The sequence below is a fragment of the Diceros bicornis genome, chromosome 23 (assembly GCF_020826845.1).
Source record: "Diceros bicornis minor isolate mBicDic1 chromosome 23, mDicBic1.mat.cur, whole genome shotgun sequence".
Classification (NCBI taxonomy): domain Eukaryota; kingdom Metazoa; phylum Chordata; class Mammalia; order Perissodactyla; family Rhinocerotidae; genus Diceros; species Diceros bicornis.
Window position 1 is genome coordinate 46,488,210 of NC_080762.1, and position 16,238 is coordinate 46,504,447.

A 16,238-nucleotide genomic window follows, 5' to 3' on the forward strand; every position below is an offset into this window, starting at 1 on the left:
ACCTTAGAAGCACTGGTTTAGTTTAAATTTGATAATAATTATGCAGAAAGACCTTACTCCAGTCTTTCATCCTAAAGATGTCTCTTTGTCATGGATTCTGGGGACCTTTCCTTTTGTGGTTTGAAAACTGCTGACTGATTAGACAGTAGATATACTGGTGATTAGTGGGGATTAATCCATGCCTTGTTTTCCAGCATCTATATTTTGCTTCTATTCCCAATTAAGGTTTCTTTCCCCCTATATTCTTTTTGTCTTTTGCCTGACCCTTTTATTTTCTCATTATCTAGGACTACAAAAATCTCTCACATCTGACAGATGTTAGGTAGATTCCAATCTAGTGATTTAATTTATATATTGTGTGAATGCTTAATCACAACAAATATTATAATTGTGCATTTTGCATGATGACTTTTCAGTGTTAATAACTATTTAATAATTGTTTACTGAAGTGGAAACTGAGGCTCAAAGGGATTATGTCATTTGTTCAAGATCATATTAGTAAAGAAGTAAAGCTGGGATTTAGCGTAGCTTAGGCTTCTTATTTTAAATCCTTGCTCATGATATGAATTTTTTTTTTTTTTTTAAAGATTTTATTTATTCATTTTTTTCCCCCCAAAGCTACCCCAGTAGATAGTTGTATGTCATAGGTTCACATCCTTCCAGTTGCCGTACGTGGGACTCGGCCTCGGGTTGGTCGGAGAAGCGGTGCCCTGGGGCGCGCCCGGGATCCGAACCCGGGCCACCAGCATCAAAGCGCGTGCACTTAACCGCTAAGCCACGGAGCCGGCCCTGATATGAATTTTTAAAAGACTTGTGCCCCAAATTCTTGGGGAAAAAATGCTTGGCAAATAATTGCATAATTATAAAATAAAATGCATTTCTTGTAAAAACTATCTCCTTCTTTGCCAATGCTGCTTTTTTTTTAAATTTCTTTAAAATTTATTTTATTTTACTTTTTGTGAGGAGGACCAGCCCTGAGCTAACATCCAGTGCCAATCCTCCTCTTTTTTGCTGAGGAAGACTGGCCCTGGGCTAACATCCGTGCCCATCTTCCTCTACTTTATATGGGACGCCGCCACAGCATGGCTTAACAAGCGGTGCGTCGGTGCCCGCCTGGGATCTGAACCGGCAAACCCCGGGCCGCCGCAGCGGAGCGCGCGCACTTAACCGCTTGCGCCACTGGTCCAGCCCCTGCCAATCCTGCTTTTGTACCTTAGGGGCAGATAGCCTTCATTTACCTTCTTAGTACTCACACCCTTAGAATGCATATGTTGGCTTGTTTTTTGGTAAACGTGCTTGCATTCTCTTTCAGTAAAAATAGAAATAAATAGTCAAAAATAAATGCCCTTAAATCAGGGTTAAGATTCCCTTCACAGACTACATGATTTTAAAACTTGATGCAGAATGCAGTTAGGGCAAAGCATGACTTACTTTTCTCCTAGTCTTTGGAGGTCTATAAAAAGGAGTGGCAATACTGTTACTTTTAAGTTCTAAAATATTAGTTTAGTGCTTGGTGTTTTAAGAAAACTTTCTGTTAATATAACTTTTATCATCAGTTGATATTTATTAAGTAATGTATCTATTCATGGACTTCCACCTTACATAGTTCTGTACCTCTTGTGTCCTATACTCTGGGCAGAAGATACAGAACTTCAAGGAAGCCAATACTATAATTGCTTTACAAGGTTACCTGAATGATTTTGATGTGAAAGCAGAGACAATAAAGAATTTTAAGAATGTTTTTTTTTGTATTTACAGAGGATGAACAAGATGTAACATCTGATAACAAAAGCTTTGTGTGTGCTTAGGTGTTTTCTATAGTTTTTTCTACTCTTTTTTTTTAAACATTTGGTTTTGTTTAATATAATTTGTAAAGTAGTGACATGAGTTTAAATTGTTGTTTGCCAAGGGGGAAAGGATTTTTTTTATCAATTTATTGCAAAATTTAAAAACTTCCAGCAAAGAGGAAAATTGTTCTTCTTATATTCTGTTTTTGAAAAATTTCCCAGTAGAATACATATTGGAAAGAAAGGAAGGCCAGAAAAGGAATGACTACTACTAACAAATGATTTTCTATTTGTTAGTGGAAATGGCTGAAGTGATTTAGTGTTGCTTAACTTCTTTAAATATTTATTTTTTGTCTATTTATAGTAGAAAATACAGAGTTTTTACAGCAAGCTGCTTTAGAAGAATATGGTCCAGAGCTTCATGTGGCTTTGAGGAGTCGAAGAGATGAATTACACTATTTAAGGAAACTTACCGAACTACTTTTTCCTTATATTTTGCCTCCTAAAGCAACAGACTGCAGGTATAAATAGACTGGAAAATGTCATAGCAGTATTTGCATACCATGCCATATGTATATTGCTATTCTTGATCGTAATAGGGGTACACTAAAACTTGAGGTTAGCCTATGATGTGAATAATTTTTCATTTAAGAAATATTATTTGTCAGGTCTTAAAGTGTCATTTTAGGTGCTAAGTATTCATGATGGGTTGTGTTGCTTAGGATCTTGGGAAATCAAAGATAAATATGAATAAAATTAATTTTCTTATTTGATATCATTATACTTTGTTACTTCCATGGTGTACCTTTTTAAAGACATGCATATTATGACTCACTGGCAGAAACGCTTTGAATAAACTATATAGACAAGTTTGAGTTTTAAGGTATCTACCTGGGAAGAATAATTAGAGGTCATCTAGTCCATCCTCCCTTGTTCTGGCAGGACAGTGTTTGGATTATTTCCTAAAGTTAACTCATTATTCTTACCCTCATAATCCTTAGAGGAGAAACCGTGGCTTATTTTTAGTGATGTACTTTAAATATTACTTTATTTTATTTAAAAATTTTAATATTTTAATTAAAATACTTTTATTTTAAACAAATTCATTTATAATATTAGTGTAAATATTATAATTACAAAATAAGTTATTATACTATTAAGCATATTAGCATTAGTATAATAAACAATAATTTATTATACTATTAAACATATAACATTTAAATGTTAATTTAAAAATACATTAAACATTTTAAATATTCTGAGATGGGAAGTGTTTTCTAATGCTCACTGGAGTCCCTCCTGCTAAGGAAATGGTTTTTTTCTCTTAAATAGTATTCTCTTTTAGCCAAAGGACTCTAGGCGTGGTCTGTGTACCAGTACCATGAGCATTGCTTGGGAGTTTGTTAGAAATGCAGAATCTTGGGGCACATCCCAGACCTACTGAATCATAGTCTGCATTTTAGCAAGATTCCCAGGGAAGAATTGATGTAAATTACTAAATATATAGAATGTTATTTCTTTTTCCAGATCCCTGACCCTGCTTTTAAGAGAGATCCTCTCTGGTTCGGTGTTCCTTCCTTCTTTGGATTTCCTAGCTGATCCAGTAAGACTTAAAAAATTTTTTTCTTTAATTGTGGTAAAATACATATAACATAAGATTTACCATTTTAAATGTTGTTATATGTACAGTTCAGTACTATTAAGTACATTCAGATTGTTGATCAACTATCACCACTACCCAATCTCCAGAACTCTTTTCATCTTACAAAACTGAAACTCTATACCCATTAAACAATAATTCTCGATTCCTCCTTCCTCCCTACTAGCCCCTGGCAGCCACCACTCAACTTCCTGTCTCTATGAATTTGACTACTCTAGGTACCTCTTATAAGTGGAATCATGTATTTGTCTTTTTGTGACTGGCTTGTTTCACTTAGAATAATGTCCTCAAGGTTCATCCTTGAGGATGTAGTATATATCAGAATTTCCTTCCTTTTCAAGGCCTGAGTAATACTCTATTGTAGGTATATACCACATTTCGCTTATTCATTCATCTATTGATGGACACTTGAGTTGCTTTTACTTTTAATCCAGTAAGATTTTGAAGAAACAGGAATAATTTATAAACATTTTAAATGCCCAAGTCAGAATAACTTTTCTTTGCCCGTTTTCACAAAAGGTGAGACCCTGCATTGTAGATTTTTAAAAATACCTCTGTATTACAAAAGTGCAGATGCTTTGCCACTGCTGCATTTGTTTCTTCATTTTTCCAGAAATTTTCATAATATGATAAAGGCTTTGAGAATTCTGTACAGAATACAGTAATTTAATTATTTTGACCTATGTTTATTATTTTCCATTAGGATACTGTGAATCATTTGCTTATCATCTTCATAGATGACAGTCCAGTGAGTATTGAACATATTAGAAAACACTTCAGATTGCATTGAATTTGGATTCATATCTGTCAAACCAAATGACAATTTTATTGAATTAATTAATTCTCTTTCTTCAAAGCCTGAAAAAGCAACGGAACCACCTTCCCCTTTGGTTCCATTCTTGCAGAAATTTGCAGAACCTAGAAATAAAAAGCCATCTGTAAGTATTTTAAGCAATAACTTACATTACTTTTGATATAGACAATTTTATCATGTATTTATATAGTCTTAACTTACTCTTCCTCTCCTATTGTGTCAAGGTGCTGAAGTTAGAATTGAAGCAAATAAGAGAGCAACAAGATCTCTTATTTCGTTTTATGAACTTCCTGAAACAAGAAGGAGCCGTGCACGTGTTGCAAATTTGTCTGACTGTGGGTGAGGTTTACCTATCTACTTCACCAAAATCATTTTAAACTTTTTAATATATTTGACTATTGAGATCACATCCAATGTTGTAGTTGTTATCTATCATTGGACTTGCATTTAGTAGATATTCTAAGAGCACCTATGGGTTGTCTCTCGAGTGTCCACTCCTTTCCACATTGGGACATAATCTATAACTGACTTCAACCAAATCCTATTAGCAGGAAAAAACTACTAAAACTTCAGTATAATGAAAATATATTAAAGATCCAATCATTAGCCCATATTAATAGCACTATGTCACAGTTTTTAAGGATTATTTTGATTAAATAATCAGATATAAAAATGTTTTATTTTGATTATAAGCTCTATAACATCTTGCATTATTGGATTTATGAGACACTTGATGGGCTTTCTGTGAAAAGATTAATTTTTTAATGCACCTAATTTCTTTATAAATTTTTAAAAATTCAGGAATAATTTATACAGTGAAACTCATAGAACTGAAATGTGCAGTTTGATCAGTTTTGACACATCTGTACATCTGTGTAACCTGCACCTTTATCAAGATACAGAACATTTCTGTCACCCCATAAAATTCTCTTAGGGCCCCTCCCAAATGATCCATCCCTGCTCCCTCTCCTGCCAAAGCAATCACTGGTCTCATTTCTCTCACCACAGGTTAGTTTTGCCTGTACAATTTCCTTATATAAATGGAATCACATAGTATGTACTCTTTTGTGCATGGCTTCGTTGATTCAGGATAGTGTATTTTAAGATTGATCCATGTTGTTGTATAGATGAGTAGTTTGCTCTTTTTTATTGCTAAGTAGTATTCTTTTGTATGAGTATACCATGGGTTCTTTATCCATTCTCCTTGTAGATCGATATCTGGACTATTTCCACTTTTGGGCTATTATGAATAAAGCTGCTATGAACATTCTTGTAGAAGACTTTCTATTGGGCATAATTTAATAACTGGAAGTAGACTTGCAGGGTCACAGGGTAGATATATGTTTAATTTTGTAAGAAACTGCCAAATTGTTTTCTAAACTGCTTGTAATATTTTACCCCCCTAGCAATGTGTGCGAGTTCTGGTTGCTCCACATCTTTACCAAAGTTTGATGGTGTTTATCTTTCTAATTTTAGTGGGTGTATGTTGGTATCTTGTTATGCTTTTAATTTGCATTTCTCTAATGACTAATGGTGTTGAACACTTCATCATATGCTTATTGGCCATTTGAATATCTTTCTATGAAAGTCTTTGTCTTTTAACACTTCTTTATTTTTTGTTGAATTGTTTTCCTTTTTGTCATTAAATTATAGGAGTTCTTTATATATTCTAGATACTAGTCTTTTGTCAGATATAACTATTAGGAATATTTTCTTCCAGACTATGGCTTGTCTTTTCATTTTTCTGAATAGTGTCTTTTGATGAGTAGAACTTTTTAGTTTTAATGAAATTCAGTATATCTATTTTTAATTTTATGGTTAGTCCTCTCTAAGACTTGCATAACAAATCTTTGCCTACCCTAAGTCAAGGTGATATTTGCCTGTTTTTCTCTAGATGCATTATACTTTCATATTTTACCTGTAGGTTTGTGATCTATCTTGAAATAATTTTTGTTTGGTTTAGGTAGGGGTAGAGGTTCATATTTTCCCATATATGTCCAGTTTTTCCAATACCCATTTTTTGAAGAGACATTTCTTTCCCATCTTTAATTACTTTGGCATCTTTGTCAAATCTTGGACCATGTATGTGTGGGTCTATTTCTGGATTCTCTTCTTTTCCATTGATAAGTACTGGCCATTTTTTTTGGCCAGTACTACAGTCTTATTACTTTGGTTATATAGTAACTTGAAATCAGGTGGTCTGAGGCCTCCTACTTCGTTCTTTTTCAAGATTGTTTTGGCTGTTCTAGGTTCTTTGCATTTCTGTATAATTCTTAGAATCAGATTGCCAATTTTCTCTCTCACACATATGCGCAAAGCCAGCTTGGATTTTTGATTGAGATCACATTGAATCTATAGATCAACTTGGGGAGTAATGACATTTCAATAGTATTTAGGTTTCCAATGCATGAACATGGTATATTTTTCCATTCATTTCAGTCTTATTTAATTTCTTTCCATAATATTTTGTAGTTTTCATGGTAGGTTTCTATGTCTTTGGATGTAATTGTATGTGGTATTTAAAATAATTTTTTAAATTATTTGTTGCTAATATTCAGAAATAGAATTGATTTCTTGACTTTGTACCTGTGACATTGCTAAATTCACTTATTAGTTCTAGTAGCTTTTTTGTAGATTTCCTTAGGATTTTCTATATACACAATCATGTCATCTGTGAATACACAGTTTTACTTTTTCCTTTATAATATTTATGCCTTTTATTTCTTTTTCTTCCCTATCGCAATAGGTAGGACCTTCACTACAAGAATTGAAGTGAGAGCTGAGATCCTTGCTTTGTTTCTGATCTTAGGGGGAAATCATTTAGTGTTGTACTATTAAGTGTATTAGTCTGGGATTTTTATAGATATCTCTTCCTAGTTTTCTGAGAGTTTTTATCGTGAAGGGATATTGAATTTTTTTGAATGCTTTTAGCGCATCTCAGTAACCTACTTTATTATACCAAGTTATTCCTCACCTTCTTTTATTATGGAGCTGTAGTGATGTCCTCTCTTTGTTCATAATTTGTACTTTCTTTTTTCTTAGTGTATAATACTTGGGGTTTATCAAATCTATTAATATTTTTGATTTGCTGATTTTCTGCTTTTATTTTTATTATTTCCTTTCTTCTACTTACCTTGACTTTAGTTTGCACTTCTTTTTCTGGTTTCTTAAGGTGAAAGCACGGATGATCAATTTGTATATTTGTCCTTTTTCTTAACATAGGCATTTAAAACTATAAATTTCTCTCTTATGAATTGCTATAGCTGAATTCCAAAATTTTTGATGGTATGTTTTTTATTGTCACTCAGTTTGAAATATTTTAAAATTTCTCTGTGGTTTATTCTCTGACCCTTGGGTTATTTCGAAGTGTATTATTAAATTTACAAATGTTTGGGGATTTTTGAGATATCTTATTGTGATTGATTTCTAATTTAATACTGTTCTGATCAGAGAACGTAATCTGTGTGATTTCAGTCCTTTGAAATTTATTGAAACTTGTTTTATGGCCCATCCATATAGTCTGTCTTAATAAATGTTCCATGTGCATGTTAGAAGAACGTCTGTTTTGCTGTGTTGGGTAGTGTTCTATAAATGTCAATTAGGTTAAATTGATGGATTGTGTTCAAATATTCTATACTCTTTCTCATTTTTTTAATGGATTTGCTTTTTCTCCCTTTAATTTTCTTAATTTTTTTCCATGTATTTTGAATTTTATTATTAGGTGCAGACACATTTAAAATTGCTGTCTTCTTAATGAATTTATCTTTTTATCATTCTAAAATGCTCTTCTTTATCTCTGATAATTCTCTGTCTTGAAGTCTGCTTTGTTTGATATTAATACAGCTACAGCATCTTTCTTTACACTTGGGTTTGCATTGTATATCTTTTTCCATTTGATTAAAGTGTTTAATGTATTTCTTATAAATAGCATATAGTTGAATCTTGCTTTTTAAGAAAATCTAGTTTGTTAATCTTTGCTTTCTCATTGGGGGGTGTAGTACCTTTATGCTTAATGTAATTATTGTAAGTTTATTGTTAGGTCTTGGTGTTTGTTTTGTATTTGTTCCATATATTCTTTGTTCTTCTTTTTCTCCTTTCTTGCCTTTCTTTGCACTGCTTGAATATTTTTTAGTATTGCATTTTTTGTCTCCTCTATTGACTTTTTATTTATGTGTCTTCTGTTTTCTTCTTTGTTTTTTTAGTGGTTGCTCAGAGATTACACCAAACGTCTTTTCATTTATCACAGTCTTCCTTTAAAAATACTTTACAGCTTCAAGAACAATGTTTACCTCAGATTTCTCCCTGCCTGCCTGTTATACTTGTTATCATATATTTTAATTCTTTGTAGGCTATAAACCCCACAGTACACTGTTATTTCTTCTTTAAATAGTCAACAGTCTCACACACACACACACACACACACATATAAATTTTGGCCCTTATAGTTATTGGCATATTTACCTTTCTGGTGCTCTTTATTCCTTTCTGCTGTCGTCATGACCAAGTTTCTGTTGTCATTTCCCTTCTGCTGATAGAAGTCATCTTCACATTTCTCATAGTACCAATCTGCTGGAGGTAAATTGTCTTAGCTTTTATCTCTCTGAAAAGATGTTTATTTTGTCTTCTTTTTTTTTGGTGAGGAAGATTGGCCCTGAGCTAACATCTGCGCCCATCTTCCTCTATTTTGTACGTGGGATGCCACCACAGCATAGCTTGATGAGTGGTGCGCATCTCTGCGCCTGGGATCTGAACCCATGAACCCTGGGCCGCCAAAGTGGAGCGTGGGGACCTAACCACTACACCACCTGGCCGGCCCCTTGTCTTAATTTTTGAAGGATATTTTCACTGTATATAGAATTTTAGGGTGATAGTTTTTTTCTTTCAGCACTTTAAAGTCATTCTTCCATTGTCTTTTGGACAATGCTGTTGTTTCTAATGAGATATTAACTTCCATTCTTATATTTGGTCCCCTGTATATAATATATTCCTTTTCTTCCTGACTGGTTTTACAATTTTCTCTTTATTTTTAGTTTCCAGTAATTTGACTATAATGTGTAGTTTTCTTTTTGTTTATTCTGCTTGGATTTTACTAAGAGTCTTGGATATGTGGGTTGTTGTCTTTCATCATTTTTGAGAATTCTTGGCTGTTATCTCTTCACATATTCTGCCTCATTTTCTTTCTCCTTTCCTTTTGAGACTCCAGTATATGAATTTGCTATCGTCCCAAAGATCTTATATGTTCTGTTCAAGTTTTTTTCTTTTTTAAACTCCTTCCTTTCCTCTTGGAAACATTTGGATAATTAAGAATTAAGAGGTAAACTCCATATTAACACCTCTTGTAATAAAAAAAAAGCAGTCAATATTTTGGCTCTCCTAAGTGCTATCATCTGTCATTTTAGAAAAATGGTTCATTTATTCAGACTCTCAGCTCCTTCACTGCTCTGTAGCAGTAGCCTCCATGATGGAAGGAAATATTGTTTAAAAACATTCACTGGAACTCAAAAAAGCCTTAATTTTCACTATTATTTAGTGAATCAGGTTTCAAAATATTAAAGATCCTTGGTATAAGAAATTAATCCAATATGTTCTTTAAAGAAAATTTTAGAAGTGTGTTTACTATTCTAAATGTCAGAAAATTTGTATTTACATATTTAATATTAGTATATAAAATATTTGGTTTACTGAATTTCTCCTTCACTGAGTAGTTATTTTACTCCCAATTAAATCTTTTTAAAAAGCTTGCAATGATGAATAGATTGTTTATACTTGCTCCTTTTAATATTGATTACAATTAAACTGGGAACATGAAGTTTTCATGAATGGTTTTGTATTAAAATAATTCATTTTTTTCTTACTCTTTACTAATTTTCCAGAGGAATTCAATGATAGAATTTTGCGACCAGAGCTGTCAAATGATGAAATGCTATCTCTTCATGAGGAGTTGCAGAAGATTTATAAAACATATTGTTTGGATGAAAGTATTGACAAAATTCGATTTGATCCCTTCATTGTAGAGGAGATTCAAAAAAGTAAGTCAGAGATGATGAGGAGAATGACTTCTGTAGCCCCTTTACAGTTTTCAGAATTTTCTCATGTATTTTCTGTTTATTATTGCAACAGCTATGTGAGATACACAGGCAGCCATTATCCTGTTTTACTAACATGATGAAAGGTTTGATGAAGAAACTTATTCACAATTCACATCACTAATACTTGCCACAACTGGACTTGGTGTTTGTAATTCCTATTTCTAGTGTGATTTCTATACCTTATAGTGTATTTTCTGCTAAACATAGTTTTAGGACTGTTCGTATGCTCTTTCACTGTCATGAATTTTAAACTAATATATAATGTGTTTATGATATTCACAACAATTTCTGCAATAATTTTTTTAATAGTTGCTGAAGGCCCATATATGGATGTTGTGAAACTTCAGACTATGAGATGTCTCTTCGAAGCATATGAACATGTACTTTCTCTCTTGGAGAATGTGTTTACTCCTATGTTCTGCCACAGTGATGAGGTAAGTCAAAGTATTAATCTTGTTTGAGGATTTTTCTTCAAAATTTAATAGTGGCTTTGATATAGTTAGATGAGTGATTCAAATAACAAAAGAAACAGAAAAATAAAACATAATTAATTAAGCAAGTGAATACTCCTTTCTACTACGTAACTTGATGAAGATTAGAAGTTGATTATAAAAACAACTCTCAATACCAAAACTATGTTTGTATATATGTGACTAGGTAGATTGTGACCAAATTGGTCTACCTGATTTGCCATATGCCTGAGTGGCTTTGTAGTACTGTGGTGATGCAGAAACCCCATTCTTCTTGTATATACTTTATTTACAGACCTGTGGAAATCAATTGGCCTGAATATCTCCATTTGCCATATCTCCAATATTTTAATCCTTACTCTCTTTGACTGTGGTTGTAGTCACTTGATTTAATAACATTTTCTTTAAACTGGGAAATAGTAAGGTAAAGTAGCCTGTTTCAATATCAAATATTAGTTTAATAAATCATAATTATTTTTGAAGTATTTCAGACAGCTTTTAAGAGGTGCAGAGTCACCAACACGCAATTCAAAATTCAACAGGTAAGTATATTCAATCATCTGTATGTTTTTTTTGTACTTGTTGATGCTAATCATTTTGTGATAGCATAACAATGCTATCTTTATTAGCTATTTTTCTGTGAATATATGGTTCCATTGCTACATAAGTAGATAAGACATTTTACTCAGGAATTGTAGAACTGTACTACCTATAGCAACCTGAAAATCCCTGAAATTCTTTTAGAAAAATTTACCAAGATATACAGCATTGCCTTTTTAATCTCAAAGTGAGTACATACCAGTGCTTGATCACCTGCTTTATTGGAGACTGTGGGCTGCGTGCGTAAATGATATCCACAGATGACTCAATTGTAGACAGTAATTTTTTTTTTCTGGAGAGTATTTTTTATTAGGGTACTTTTACTCTATTATTACTTTTTATTATTACTGATTACAAAAGTGGAGGGGTTTTTCTCCCTTTCCCTTCTGGCTCTCTAAATGACCTAAAGAACGGTAACAGAAAAGAGAAGCTTTATTCATTTATAAACTGGATAGTTAATGTCTTAATTTGTCCTTACATTGTTATATGTACAAAATTGACACAGGTATCAAATTTTTCAATCTATGGAATAGATATTCACGTTGCTCTCAATACCTTCCAGTTGGTCTGAGCAAGGATCTAATAAATATATAAATAAATTGGAGATGTGGTACAGAGAGAGAAGTAGATAGGTCAGAAAATGGAGTAGTTGTTTGGGTAGCTAGTACAAGGAAAAAGGTGAAAGCCTTAGTCATGGGGAGAATATATTGTGTTTTCTGACATAACCAAAAGTTGTAGAAATAGATTTGAATTTTTTTGAATGTTAAATATTAATTCTTACACAGTGCCTCAGTATAAGTTGTATGCAGGTAATAACTACTCTGAAAGGTGGAAAATATCTTTACGATTCGTTGTAAAAATATCACTCCTTTTTCCTAAGAATTTATATATTACAGCCATGAAACATTGACTTTATTTAACAAAAATCCCATCCATGCTATTTAAAATAGCATTCTTCACCCAATCTATGCACCTCTTCTCTCATTTGGATATTTTTTCAAGACTTTTATCAAATTTCCCAGCATCAGTTGAGAAACAGGTGGAATTTATCCCTGCTTATAGACTTAGGATGTTTGGAGTCTCATGCTAGGATATTGAGCTTAATGCAACTCCGATATAGGACCGTGTAAAGGTAAGCGGTTCTTTGATTTTATAAGCCTGCTGAGTAGCTAAATCTAAGTCAGGGTCATAACTTCAGAGATAGAAAGCTTTCTTTGCCACTTTGAAAACACCTAGTTGTCTTCAACATATTAAGGCGCTAATTTTGCTGGCTTTAAAATATAAAATAAACAGGAAGAAAATATGGGTTTTCATTCTGGGTATTGATTATGGTCTTTTAAAGTATATTTTTTTTTATATTGACCTGACTTTAATGTTAACTATCAATCTTGTCAGGACTCTGCTTCTATGATACTTAATGATTCATTTACCTATGTAAAATAAGTAAAAGACTTTCTTAACGTTCTTTCATTAAAAATTTAGAGTAGCATTGCTAATTTGCTGTTAAGTGACTTAAAATATGTAAAATATTTATTCATACATTTTATGTCTACATTCTATTTAATTGTATTTTAAAAATAAAATTTTATTGCTTATTAATTTTAATTTATTATTCTATTTTATTCCGTACTCAAAGCATAACTTAAAAAAATATTTAGGGATCGTTTGTTAACTTGCTTCTTAGTTTAAAACATGCTTTTTAAAATACTCAAACTAAAAATGTGTGAAGCACACATAATTATATCTTAATATGGACATGAATTCCATGCTGGAAAATACGAGTTTGTTTTCTGTGCCAAGTTTTTGGTGGCTTAGTCTCTGCATACTTTCCACTGTATCAAAAAAATGGTATGCTTAAAGGAGGGCAAAAAATACAGAATTATTTCCTGCCATACTGAGTTTTTAAGAATTTTTTATAATGATCTAGAATTCGTACTCCCAAACCCCCCAAAACAGTTATCCGTTGTGCTTTGTTTCCCTTTCCTCTATCATGTTATTCATAAGAATTCCTTCCCTTTGCAAAGATGAATGCTATCCACCTGTGTAACTTTTAAAACTTTTAAATTTTGTTTTGTGTTCTAAAGTGTAACTTGTTTAATATCTGGGCTTTTCTCTCTCTCCTTTTCTTACATAATTTCACATATCTGTTATTGCAGAGGTAGCCTAAGTTTGGATGATTTTCGGTAAGTCTTGAGACAGCATGTGGTTCTTTTCTGTATAAATTATCTGTTTAAGTCCAGAAAGTATACCCAAAACAACCTAAGTACAACTAAAAAGAAAAAAAATGAAACAATATGCTATTACTGCCTTTATATCACCTATTTGGGATATCCCTTTAAAATTAACCTCTACTTTGATTCTAGATATCTTCTTTTTGAAATAGCATGATACATGTCATCATAAAATAAAAATGTCAGTATAAAAATAAAAAGCTAGTATCTAGCTTTTCAAGGCTATTGAGTCATTGTTTTGTTGTTATTGATTTTGCTAAATTACTTTTAGAATTATTTATGTTTAAAGAACTTTTTTAAGGAAAAAGTACAATATTTCTGTATTTCTGAGTATAATCACAAGTGAGATATTTTTTAAAAATGTCAGATTTCAAAAAGCTCAATTGGGGTTGGCCCCGTTAAGTGCCAACTTAACTTAACAGTTAAGTGCGCGCGCTCCGCTACTGGAGGCCCGGGTTCAGATCCCGGGTGCGCACCGACGCACCGCTTCTCCGGCCATGCTGAGGCTGCGTCCCGCATACAGCAACTAGAAGGATGTGCAACTATGACATACAACTATCTACTGGGGCTTTGGGGGAAAAAAAAAGGGAGGAAGATTGGCAATAGATGTTAGCTCAGAGCCGGTCTTCCTCAGCAAAAAGAGGAGGATTAGCATGGATGTTAGCTCAGGGCTGATCTTCCTCACAAAAAAAAAGAAAAAGAAAAACAAAAAACAAACAAAAAAACAAAAAGCTCAATTGTTTTATAATCTATCTAGGTTGTAGAGACTAGAATAATCTATCTAGATTCTAGAGATTTTAATAATATTTTGTCAACACTTTCGTATTTGTTTTTGGAAACATTTCTTCTATCAGAAAGAATTGTGTTTGCAATTCTGGATTTTTAAAAAACACTCATTACATGCTTGTTTAAATAAAATAATCTAGTTTAAGTAGCCTTTTTAGTACTTATACTTATTATTAGAATTTTTCCAGTTTTAAAATAAATTTCATTTGCTCCTTGGACATGCATATAAAATGCACATGTCACTAATATACCTGGTGTATCTGAGACTTGATCAATTTACTTTGATTTCTGTAGTTGTTGCATTATTTCAGTAAATGAATTTGCCTGTAGGATTAATAGCTATCCATTAAGTTAAGCATTCAAAACAAACTTTCTTGGATTTTAAAATAGTCATTTTTATTTGAGTATCTGTTACAAGGGGAATATTACAGAATGAGCATGAGTTTTAAATTGGGTAAAAGTTATGTTTTTTTTTTGAAACATGGGGCGGTAGCTGTAATGGAAGAAATTTTTGCTGCTTTTTGGCTTTTTTGTTGTTTTCCAGCTTTTTCTGCGTTTAGGAATTAATTTTTGAAAAAAATTACAAAACCAGCATTTTGTGTATATGGCAGAGTAGGCTGCTTCCTCAGGCTACATTTGCTTTTGTCCCTATGCTCATTGCTAACCCTTCCCTTTGGCATTTTATATTTTCTTCTTATTACTTTGATGTTAAGTAAGATGTATTTTATACTTCGTTCTTCTTTTGAATATTCTTATGATTATAAAGTTGAATTTGGCTTAAAAATGTCATAGAGGACAGAAATTTTGTTAAGTTCTATCTAAAAATGAAGTACTGAGAAGGTCGTAGTTTTATATTTTTTTCTGTTACACTGTATTATTTTAGTGGTACAGTTCTAAATGGATATTCTGTTTTACCACGTTATCGATTTCAAAATACGTGTGGCAGTAAGAACTATGTACCACTAGGGGTCTCTCATCTTTCAGTTAATTCAGTTAATGTTTTAAAGTTAAATAGTAGGTAGATGTCAAATGTTAATAAATATTATCCTATTTATTCATCCCTCTAAACTTAAACTTTAAATGTTCTGTCGCATTTGGCTTCTGAGATGTTGAGACTTAATCTGTGACTGAGGAGTCCAAAAAGTTGTTAGCTATACCTTCAGTTTACCCTTTTCACAACTATTTTTATTACTGTTTACAGTAAAGTAGACTATCATGATAATTTGCTATGTTATTGATACATTTTTGTTTAATATTTAGGAGCACACAGAAAAGAGGAGAATCATTTGGAATCAGCAGAATAGGTAGCAAAATTAAAGGAGTATTCAAGAGCACCACAATGGAGGGAGCTATGTTGCCTAATTATGGTGTAGCTGAAGGTGAAGATGACTTTGTAAGTAAAAATTCTTCAATTTGATGTATGTATAACTTCAGACTTACAATGGCATAAAAAATTGGATGTGCTCACTTGTTATTTTCCCTCTCCTTTATCTTATTTCTTACTTCAGACTTCCTTTATATTCCCCATTCTTTCATTGCTTTTTATAGTTTCATGGTGCTAATCTAATTTTTAAAATTCCTGAGCACTAAAGTTACTGCTTACTAAGGCCAGAATGGTTTCTCTTAAGCTGAGATAACACTAATGGTCAAACAATCTATCATCTTTTGGTTAGGCTTTTACTTCGTAGCCTGATCTTATCTCTTTCCCACCATATGGTCCAGGCATAGGAAATTGTTAATAGGTGTTCTAACCCCTTGCTGCTCACTGTGATCTGTGGATCAACAGCATCAGCATTACCTG

At 32.6% G+C, this 16,238-nt stretch overlaps 1 protein-coding gene across 6 annotated transcripts in view; it reads left to right on the plus strand.

Moving 5' to 3' along the window:
- Window positions 1-16,238, plus strand: part of SNX14 (sorting nexin 14) — a 66,461-nt gene that overhangs the window by 30,218 nt on the left and 20,005 nt on the right. For 3 of the 6 annotated variants that reach the window (XM_058566680.1, XM_058566682.1, XM_058566677.1), the window contains 10 exons: window positions 2,152-2,308; window positions 3,315-3,390; window positions 4,151-4,195; window positions 4,305-4,385; window positions 4,486-4,600; window positions 10,135-10,290; window positions 10,660-10,784; window positions 11,304-11,362; window positions 13,577-13,603; window positions 15,698-15,830. In XM_058566680.1, coding sequence (XP_058422663.1) covers window positions 2,152-2,308; window positions 3,315-3,390; window positions 4,151-4,195; window positions 4,305-4,385; window positions 4,486-4,600; window positions 10,135-10,290; window positions 10,660-10,784; window positions 11,304-11,362; window positions 13,577-13,603; window positions 15,698-15,830 — 974 coding nt within the window. The remainder of the gene's footprint in view (window positions 1-2,151; window positions 2,309-3,314; window positions 3,391-4,150; window positions 4,196-4,304; window positions 4,386-4,485; window positions 4,601-10,134; window positions 10,291-10,659; window positions 10,785-11,303; window positions 11,363-13,576; window positions 13,604-15,697; window positions 15,831-16,238) is intronic. The other 3 variants (XM_058566683.1, XM_058566681.1, XM_058566679.1) reach the window with 2 other exon arrangements.